The sequence below is a fragment of the Miscanthus floridulus genome, chromosome 11 (genome assembly GCF_019320115.1).
Source record: "Miscanthus floridulus cultivar M001 chromosome 11, ASM1932011v1, whole genome shotgun sequence".
In the NCBI taxonomy this organism is placed as follows: domain Eukaryota; kingdom Viridiplantae; phylum Streptophyta; class Magnoliopsida; order Poales; family Poaceae; genus Miscanthus; species Miscanthus floridulus.
Window position 1 is genome coordinate 73,927,152 of NC_089590.1, and position 11,018 is coordinate 73,938,169.

The 11,018-nt window shown below is 43.8% G+C and overlaps 1 protein-coding gene across 1 annotated transcript; it reads left to right on the plus strand.

Moving 5' to 3' along the window:
* Positions 1–2,166: 2,166 nt before the first annotated feature.
* On the plus strand, positions 2,167–3,175 carry LOC136494362 (peroxisomal membrane protein 11-4-like). The gene has a single exon (XM_066490526.1). It carries the CDS (start codon positions 2,360–2,362, stop codon positions 3,050–3,052), a length of 693 nt encoding a protein of 230 aa, XP_066346623.1. The 5' UTR covers positions 2,167–2,359; the 3' UTR covers positions 3,053–3,175.
* The last annotated feature ends 7,843 nt before the right edge of the window (positions 3,176–11,018 follow it).

Consider the following 11,018-nt stretch of genomic DNA (forward strand, 5'->3'; position numbering starts at 1 on the left):
AACAGCTCGCAGTGGCAGGAGAGCAATTCTTCCAAGTGACCAAGTTCCATGGCTATCGGGCCCATTTCTCACTATTTTTTTCTGCAGGTGCACACACATAACTAGGCTGGTTCGGTTACTTCGGTAGGACTGTAGGAGAACGGCCCATGAAACTGATTCTTAAAAAAAAAGTTTAATGGTTCGTTCTTTCTCGGTTTCGTTTTCCTTTTTTTCTCTTTCCTTTGCCATGATATTTGTTTTTTTTTCCGTTTGCTTTTTTTTTACAACGACACTCAAAAGAGTGTCTCATATCTGATATATATCGAAGAAAACAAAGACTAGTACAGAAGATGGATAATAAGACATAAAACGACCTCTAAAAATAAGAATACATAAAAAAAAACAAATCGGTTGTCTTCTTGCTTCGATCATCCGCTGCTTGCCGGAGCTAGATCGAACGTCGTCGAGGTAGAGAGAGACCGGAAGACCTTATTTCAATGCACCATCGTCGCCACCACCTCGTCAATGACACCAAAGACCAAACCCTACGAACATAGAACAAATCTATATCTACAAAGGGGTCAGGTCCCCACTCCTCTAACCACCGGCGAGATCACCGATGGGAGAGAGGAGGGGGACCGATGGGTAGAGGGCCGGTGAGAGAATGCCTCCTGAGAGGAACAGTTTCGGAGGAGCAGTTCCGCGTGGCTAATTTTTAATCTGATAACTACTTTCATTATTATCATTGTTGTAAATGGCTCGACGCCCTGACCCATATAGCTTTTTTTAAGGGTCCACCACTAATATGATATTATCAATTTATTCCGTTATTTACTATTAATGATGCTTTAGCTCCGCTAAACACTATCATTTGGCTTAGCTATGAAATATTTTAGTACCACGAACCTGGCTACTGCAAATATTCAATTCTTACTCTAGAGGAGTATCCTATATTTGTATCCATCATGTTCTTTACTTAATAAACCATTAAAATAGTTATTAAACCATTGAATATTGAGTGTTAAATGAATATGAATGTTAATGCAGTCGTGACTATGTTGACTGATTTAGGGAGTGTTTAATAATTTACGTAGACACATGTTCTCCTAAGCATGTACATGTATTTGAGTATTTATGTTTATGAATTTTTTTATTAAGTAAATGTTTTTGTACATAATAATTAGGTAAAAATTTCTGTGTTTTTTTTTATAAAACGCTAAATTAAATAGCCTCTACTATAGTCAGTAGAGTTCTTTTATAGCTTTAAAAGGAGGAGGTTACTAAATGTCATAGCCACTATTTACAACATCGATTATTATAACTCTTGTAGTTAATAATCATTTCTATCTTTTTTGCAAATCCACTAGTTAAGCTTTTTTCTTTTCTTTTTTGTCATTGGCCTACGTAAAAATGGCTATTGGTCCTTTTCAATTTGTGTTCCAATTAATTTATGATGTTCTTATTTCACACAAATATGCCATGAGATTTTTTCTCTCCTGAATCTATAGCATTTTTTCTTGTGATGTTGGAAAGTTTTTCTTGCGATGCTGGAGCATATTTTCTCATGAAGTTGGAATAAACTTCTCTTAAACAAACATTTTGGTCATAAAGCAGGAACATTTTTCTAGTGAAGCTGTAATATTTTCTTCAAGAAGTTGGAACATGTTTTTATTTTTATTTTATGCAAGAATATTTTTCTTCTTGACTTGAAACATTTTGTTTTTAAGCTAGCGTATTTCTCCCCTGAAAGCCTACTATGGAGGAGGTTTCATGAGAGTGGACAGACTAATTTGCCCAGCCTGTTCGTTTCCTTGATGAAGCCAGCCTAGGCGGCTGTGGCTGCCAAAAGGCACAAAGCACTGCTGCTACAGTGCTAAAAATACAAGCAGCCTCTGCGGCGCACCAAGAATTTGTCATGGGAAAACTTCCTGCAGAGGATGATGCCGGCATCATCAAGACGACAGGTGTTGTTGAACCTATTATTGATTCAGAAGAAGCTCCATTTGCCCTGTTTTTTTTCATGCAGCCACAGCTACCATTATTCATTCCATTTGCTCGCAACAAAGCCAGCCAGGCACCACAGAAAGCAGACAAAGATGTGGGGAGCTTTCCTGCTCATTGGCTCCCCGCTCCTCATCCCCTCCCAATCCTCATCAGTCATCACCACCAGAAAACAACACTTTGGAGCAGAGGGCAAACGCATCCTGGCCAAGTACCCGTCAGGGCCTCTATCCGAAAACAAACACCCAAACCACACGCACACCGCGCCCATTTTCCCACTCCAGCCTGACGCCCTCACCCATGTTTTGTGTGCGCACGTGTCGTCGTGCTTCTCGCCAAGCCCCAGGCAGCGTCTACTCGTCTAGCTAGCTAGCCAGCCATGAGCACCGGCGACACGCTCGACAAGCTGGTGGTGTTCCTGGCGAAGCGCGATGGCATCGATAAGCTGGTGAAGACGTTCCAGTACGTGTCCAAGCTGGCGCACTGGGGCGCCGAGTCCTCCTCCCTCCCGGAGCTCGCCCAGCGCGCCAAGAGCTGGGAGACAGCGTCCGGGCTGAGCCGCAAGGCGTTCCGGTCGGGCCGGTTCCTGACCGGGTTCAACGCGCTGCGCCGGGGCCCGCCTCCGCCGGGGGATGAGTTCGGCGCGCTCGCCGTGCTGGCCAACGCCGGCGAGATGGTCTACTTCTTCTTCGACCACTTCGCGTGGCTGTCCCGCGTGGGCGTCCTCGAGCCCTGGCTGGCGCGCCGGGCCAGCTACGTGTCGTCCTTCGGCGAGGCCGTCGGCTACGTGTTCTTCGTCGCCATGGACCTCATCATGATCAGGCGGGGCCTGCGGCGGGAGAGGAAGCTGCTGAGGGAGAGGGACGGCGGCGGCAGGGACGCGGAGAAGGAGGTGCGGAAGATCCGGACGGACAGGGTGATGCGGCTCATGGCGACGGCGGCCAACGTCGCCGACCTCGTCATCGCCGTCGCGGAAACCGATCCCAACCCGTTCTGCAACCACGCCGTCACGCTGGGGATTAGCGGCCTCGTGTCAGCGTGGGCCGGGTGGTACAGAAACTGGCCCTCGTGAACTGGACCGGTTCAGCCCATGTGCATGTTTTCCTTTCTGTTTCGCTATGAAAGATGGTAGAACCATGTAACACTGCAGTGGAGAATCCAAATAATAAATACTTAACATAGCGTTAATAGTGCATTCAGGAGCGTGACCGAGTTTACCTGAATATACGAGCACAAATTAGCGTTAATAGTGCATTCAGGAGCGTGACGTAGTATATTGGAGTACTAACATTGCAGGGAAATAGCATTGGAAAATGGTCAACTGCATTTGCAAACATCCGGTCTGTTTGCTGGTTGGTTTCTGAACTGATAAGCCCGACTATTGCTGGTTTATTACGGGAGAAAAACAGAGTTGGCTGACTGATAAGCTCCGACTGAAACCAACAAGCGAATAGGCTGATCATCGCCCTGTCATCCCTACCTGTTGGAAGTTTGAAATCAGCTTGTTTAGTTCCTAAAATTTTGCAAAATTTTTCAAGATTCCCCGTCACATCGAATCTTTGGACGCATGCATGAAACATTAAATATAAATAAAAATAAAACTAATTACACAGTTTAGATAAAATTCACGAGACGAATCTTTTAAGCCTAATTAGACTATGATTAAACACTAATTATTAAATAACAACAAGAAATGCTACAGTACTATTTTTTAAAAAAATCGTCAAACTAAGGGCCCCTTTGGTAGGGATTCTACACCAGCTCCTGGAGCTGTTTTTTGGCTCCCGCTGCCAAAGGGGTACAGGCCGGGGTGCTCCCACGAAGAATCCCCGTATTTTGCGCTCTCACAGACGAGTGAGGTCTATCGGAGCAAAAAAAACGAGCTTCCACCGGCTCCTGTGTCAGACTCAGCAGACATGGTACCCCTTTGTCCCTAAAGTTCTCAAGAAATTACAGCAATCTGCCATCGTCTCCCCACTGAGCCTTATCTCTTTCAGCATCACGGACTGAAGGCCGCACGGACCGGAGGTGAGCTCCATCCTCCTCCTCCATGGACACACTGCAGCAGGAGAAGCAAGATGGGAAGGGGGTTGTGGAGACCGACAGATCCGGTGGTGGTGAAGATGGATCCATGGGTGCGGCGGGCTCGGGAGGAGCAACGGCCGGAGGCTTCTCCGCTCTCCTCGCGGGTGCTGCAGGCGGCGCCGTGGGCACCGGCCCCGTCGGCTGGCCGCCGGGCGTGACCCTGGGCGGCGTCCGAGGAGGTGGCGCGTGGGCTGGCGCACAGCCTGGTTGGCTGGCACCGACCCCGAGCGTTGGTGCGTGGCCGGGCGGCGGCTTCTGGCAGGGACCGGCCCCGGCCGGTGGCGCGTGGCCAGGCTCGACCCTAGGCGCGTTGCCGAGGGCGGCCGTAGGTGGCGGCCCGTGGCCGGCCGCGCCCGCAGGCGGCGTTGCAACCCCGAGCGGCGGTGAAGAAACCAGTCTGCGCCCTTCGTTTTCCGGTCCGTATTCAGGTGTGTCGACCGCTGTTCGTGGCAGTGGTAGCTGGGATTGGCCGGATTTTTATGCACAAGCTGCCGCAACTTTTGGGCTAGATTGGAGGACAACTGAAGATCCTAGAGGTGTTCGCGAGGAGATTGGCGGCACATCACAGGCTCGTGGTGCCTCTGCTCGGCGACGAGGTGGGACAAGTAGCCGTGCACAGAGGCCGCCAATTCCTGTTGCCCATGGATCTGACACCGTTGATCTCACTAATTCAAGGTATACACCTGCATCGTGTAGTAGTAGTCGTATTCCTTTTGTACAGATCATTTATGCATGTTTAGTATGGTAGTATATATTCTGGAACTTTTAGCTTTAATGATGAAAATATTTGCATAGTCGTAATAAGTACCTTGCCACCATCTTATGAACATATTTTGCGCACAACAGTGAGGCTGTTTGGGATGATGACAATACTAGTATATTGTGTGACATTTTTGCCGATGAAGTTCTGAAAGGGAACCGTGAGAACACTCATTTGAGTAAGACCGGGTATAAGAATGTAATACAAAGGTTCAAAGATCGGACTGGGATTCAGTACAATAAAAGGCAATTCAAGAATAAATGGGATAAATTGAAAGGCGAATATAATGTTTGGAAGAAGCTTGCCAACAAGCAGACAGGCATTGGATGGGATGCAGGGAAAAAAATATTGAAATGCCAGAGAGTTGGTGGAAGCAAATGTCAAAAGTAAGTGCCTTTGTAAGTGAAATTCTTTGTAACATTTGATGACCTCTGACTGTGCACCCAATAATTATTTTGCGTTTTGTGAATTAGGAAATCAAGGGCTGCATGCGGTTCAGGCACAGAGGCCTCCAGAATGAAGACAAGTTGGAAATTATGTTTGAAGATCTTCGTAACACAGGAGATGATGCATGGTGTGCCTCTAGTGGTGTACCACCTTCCCAAGCGAGCCCGTCATGCGAGGATTCGGCCATCAATGCTGATGAAGAAGGTGAAGAGAAAATTGATGATGACAGTGAACCGGAGGCGGTGACACCAACTAGTGTGACTGGAAAGAGAAGTGAAGGGGCAGTTACCAACAAAGGAAAGAAACCTAAGACAACTACAGGTCATTGGTTCCAAGAACAGATGGGCAAAATTATTGAGATGAATGAGAGGACAACTGTTTCTTGTGAGTCCATTGCAAAGAGGGAGGAAAACCCTGCATGTTCCATACAGGAAGTCATGGCCTTAGTCAAGGAGTGTGGTGCTGTTCCAAGAACAAATGAGCATTTCACTGCTACCATACTTTTTACCAAGAAGGCCGAGAGAGAGATGTTCATGACTTTGGGGACTCCCGAGGATAGGTTTGATTGGTTGACGAGGAGACATGAGTGGATGACTAGAAATGATGTCCCCAAGTAGAGCATAGCTTCCATTTATGTTGCAGGACCATCTATCCTTCTATTTATATTGCAGGACCATGTATCCTTCCATTTATGTTTCATTTGTTTGCTCCAGTTGTAATGATTTGAGTACTAAGACAATGTTTTATTTGTTTGCTACAATTGTAATGATTTGAGTACTAAGACCATGCATCCTTTGTTTGCTACAATTGTACAGATCTGATTGTTCTGGTTCTGACACGGATGACAGTGGTTCTGATGATTATGAGCAGATTTCAAAGGCTATGTCATTGTTCCGTTCCAATCAAAATAATGTATTTGCTACTGCCCTTATTGCTGCCAAGTACTACATGACTTATCTTGACAAAAACGAAGCTAGAACTCCTGCACAGTCTGGATTTGCATGGACTATGGAGATACTGGCGACTCCAGGAGGAAGTGAAAAAATGTTCAGAATGAGTGCGACATTGTTCTATCAGCTGCATGACTTGTTAGTGAGTAAATATGGTCTCCAATCATCTATTCACATGAATACCATAGAACCTCTTGCTATTTTTCTGGTAGTTTGTGGGCATGGTATGTCTAATAGTGCTCTACATGGTATATTCAAGCATTCTGGAGAGACAATTAGTCGAAAAATTGAGGATGTGTTGATCTGTTTGGTGTCCATGTCTGAGCACTACATCAGGCCGATCGATCCAAATTTCCCAACCACTCACTCTAGGATCACTAATGATCGAAGGATGATGCCACATTTTAAAGATTGCATTGGAGCACTAGATGGTACTCACATCTCAGCAACACCTCCTCCGAATGACCTCATAAGATACATTGGTCGAAGTAACAAACCGACACAAAATGTTCTTGCTATTGTTGATTTTGACATGCGGTTCACATATGCATCTATTGGGCAGCCAGGATCGATGCATGACACTAGTGTGCTCTTTCATGCACTTAAGAATGATCATGACATATTTCCACACCCTCCCAAAGGTATGCACAGATGGATCCTAGTTTTTTTTTTGTAATTGATTTCAAATTAATTTACATGCAGCTCATAATATCTCCAAATTTTCCACATTTGTATTCAGGGAAATACTATCATGTTGATGCTGGATATCCAAATAGACCTGGATACTTAGCACCATATAAGGGTCAAAGGTATCATGTGCCAGACTGGAGGAAGGGTCCTGCTCCAAGTGGTGAGCAAGAGTTGTTTAACTATTTTCATTCAAGTATTCGGAATGTGGTGGAGCGCTCATTTGGTGTGTGGAAAATGAAGTGGAGAATCCTTCTCAAAATGCCGACCCAATCAAGAAGCAAAAGATGATCGTTGCTGCAACCATGTGTCTACATAACTTCATTCGTGAGAACAGTGTGGACGACAAACTTTTTAGTAAATGTGACCGTAATCTAGATTATGTGCCCACTATACCTTCACGGTACAGCAAGTATGTTCCTATCAGAAATATTGGTGATACGTCAACTTCAGAATCGAGTGACAGGAACATGAATAAATTTCGAGATGACCTTGCAAGTGCAATCTACCTATCTAGATCATGAGCATGTGTGTTTGGTTGTACCAAGAATTCTGGTGTCCATATGTCAACTTTTGTTAACACAACTGTAATAGGTGGGCCATGACTTTGCAATATAAACAAGCCACTAATTATTGCTTGTCAATAGTTTGTATTTTTTTAATTTAAAAACACTGAAATATAAATACATCTGCAAACACGTAACAAACATGGCGAGCTATTCATGCAGGGGCATATTCGACATTGTTCCAGTCTTAGCCATTCATAACAGACACAGGGAGCTGTTCAGCCAAACGGTTTCCCAAAATAGCTCCAGCTCCACCAGAGAATCTGCTCCAGCACAAGATCCAGAGCCAGAGCTGTTTTTGGAGGAGCTGGAGCCCTACCAAACGGGCCCTAAGCAAGGCCTAGAAAGATCCATGACCTCATTCTTCCTACTGCAGTCTGAAGGCATTGACTCCCCTGGCCAAAATTCAATAGGATTCGTATTCATGTGCGCTCGCGCTAAGCGAAAAGCTCCTTCCGGCCGCGGTAAATTAATGTTGACCTGTGAATCCAATTCACGTCCTGTCGCACAGCCTGGGTACAGTTTAGTTCCCAAAAATTTTGTAAAATTTTTCACATTCCCTGTCACATCGAATCTTTAGACGCATGCATAAAGTATTAAATATAAATAAAAAATAAAACTAATTACACAGTTTAGACGAAATCCACGAGACGAATCTTTTAAGCCTAATTAGACTATGATTGGACATTATTTATCAAATAACCACGAAAATGCTACAGTACCCATTTTGCAAAAAAATTTGGAACTAAACTGACCCCTGAACACGAGTGCACGAATGTGTGCAGTGCGCTGCCAGGCGTATGCAAACTTTGAAACTTCAAATGCTCCCTGGTGGCCATCCAGGCTCACCGGTGAAGAACAGTGCACCAGCATAAATGAGAGGCAAGCTTTGATTTCTTTTTGTTTAGCAAATGAGAGCCAAGCTGGATTGCTATTTGCTTGTAATATCTTGACACTGACTCCTCGGTAGAGACCAGCATAATAGAGATAAAAATAGGGATGACAGTTAACCCGTGGGTGCGATTAACCATGGATGTCACGCCGAGGGTCCCCTCTTCTTTTTACCACCGGCAGACGCACCGAAGAGGAAGAATGAGAGGACCCCTAGGCAACGGTGAGGAGCCAGGGCTGGTGGCGGCTGTGTTCTCTGGCATGTGTCTTTTTTTATCGGGATGCTCATATCTACATCTCAAGTGAATAGAACACAAAATAAAAAGTAGGGTACATGGGATTTTACGGAGTCAAGCTATTTGTTTGCACGATGAAAAAAAAACCTATGATTAACAATTATAGATACTGTAGAGCTAGTAATTCTTGCCCATTAGATATGTTCTTTTTTACAATGGATGCACACTTTAGAGTCAATCTGAACCGTTACAGTTTGGTTCTGATGGAGGTATATAAAATATTAGAAATAGATAGACGGTGATTCGCTCATTATATTAGACTTATATTCTTTGGTTTAATCTAGGTTGTTATATCATCATAAAATTTAACGGTGCAAACTATTTATAGGGGTTTCGACCCCTCCTGTTCCTAAAAAAATGTCCAAACTATTTCCTTTTTCGGTTAATCTGCTAATTTCTAGTCTCTCTCGGTGAATGTGGTGGCTTCTTTTATCGCTATTCTATAGATAGATACTCTCTCCGTCCGAAAAAAAATACAACTCTAGCATCAAGTTAGAGTTCTCAGATTTGCCCAATCATTTATAAAAGACATAAATAGTTATGACGTCAATCATTAGATTTCATATGAGATATGTTTTCTTTTGGTGCAAAAAACATTAATATTTTTGTCTATGTATTTGGTCAAACTTTGGACACTTTAACCAAGAATACACCCTAAAATCGCAATCTTTTCCGGACAGATGTAATAGATAATATAGGGGCGGATCTTGTATAAGTGCCTAGGTATTGCAGGTAATACCCAATAAATTTATCAAACCATTATGAATATATCAAGTATAAAAATATATGTTAGTTGCATTTCATTTTCCATTATTTTCTTGCTATTCGCTATCAAAAAGGGCAACTTATCAGCCTAATCTCAACACACTACACCAAGAATTCCTTAAGCTCACATAAATTATCATTCGTCAATCGGTCAACTAATGAACTATTTGGTTCCTTCTACAGTAACGCAAATGTAATGGAATAAGTTCAAATGAATCTCCTACCGATAACGTCTGCAGCTTTATTTCAATTACGTTTGCGTTTTCGTTGGTACAACCAAACAGCTCGTAAGATCTTCCTCCGTCCCTCAGCCACGTATGGGTATATGCATAGGCATGGCGTGCCTCAATCACACATGGGTGCATGCAGCATGCATGGGTAGTGTGAGCATCTATCGCCTTTTATCTACACCAGTACACCCAATCCTCAAGTACAATTCAAATCTTAATCCCACTTAAACCTAAGGCTGACGACCACAATGACATGCATACGGACAGGCGCGATGTAGTGATGTGCAACTAGTGATATAGATGGTTTTGGTTTGAAAATAACCAACTTTAAAATTATGGATCCACCATTGATAAATAATATATGTAGATACTAATCCTTATAATCAAGTTACAGCCAACTCCTATGTTTGATGCTTCTGTTATGGTCTCTAGTTTTCCTTCTTCGTGAACGCTACAGTACTTTTGTTTGCTCTCAGGAAGCTGGAGCAGGTATAAGCTGAAAGAACACGGTCAGATTTCAAATTTGAAGCGTGATTTATAGCAACTGGCGCACACACACATTAATCTGTTGTTGCAGCCCATAATGCACCGCAGATAGCCGTGCAGAATGCAGATTTTGTCCTCCCAACGCCTATTACAACTTCCTTCCCACATTGCTAAACGAGCCTCCTTGCGCTCTTAGCTGCGTACTTGCAAGTTGCTATGGGCCTTGTTTAGATTGTAAGTTTTTTCACTATCTCTCTATTACATTAAATCTTTGACACATGTATAGAGTATTAAATATAGATAAAAAATAACTAATTATACAGTTTGATTATAAATTAAGAGATGAATCTTTTTAGCCTAGTTAGGCTATGATTAGACAATAATTGTCAAATACAAACGAAAATGCTACAGTGCCAAATACTGATTTCTAACCCCAATCTAAATAAGGCCATGGTATCGTACTTGCTCGGATTTAGCTGGGCTAGTGGCCTGCACCAGCACAAACGAAGCAGATGAGAGGAGAGCCTTTTGAGCACGAGTTATTAAAGGCTTAAAGCTGATCCGGACACCAGTCATTAGGCTAACCCCCAACCAGAGCCTTCCGTATCCACGAATTTACCAGTCATTAGGCACCGTAAAGATGAGGAGTACTCCATCTGTCCCAAAGTGCTCATTTTGCATTTTAAGGAGTCAACCAATCTAAAGTTTGACTAATTTTATAAACAATAGTGTCGGTGTTTTGGGTCCAGCGGGTTCTCAACCGACTAGTGAAAGTGTACTGCGTGCCCCTAATCCCGGATGGTGATGCAAAGAGACACAAGGTTTATACTGGTTTAGCCAATAGGTGCCCTACGTCCAGTTTGAGAGAACGATCT

What these genes read in the sequence shown, in the direction of transcription:
- LOC136494362 (XM_066490526.1), top strand. Translation starts at nt 2,360, where the DNA reads ATGAGCACCGGCGACACGCTCGACAAGCTGGTGGTGTTCCTGGCGAAG.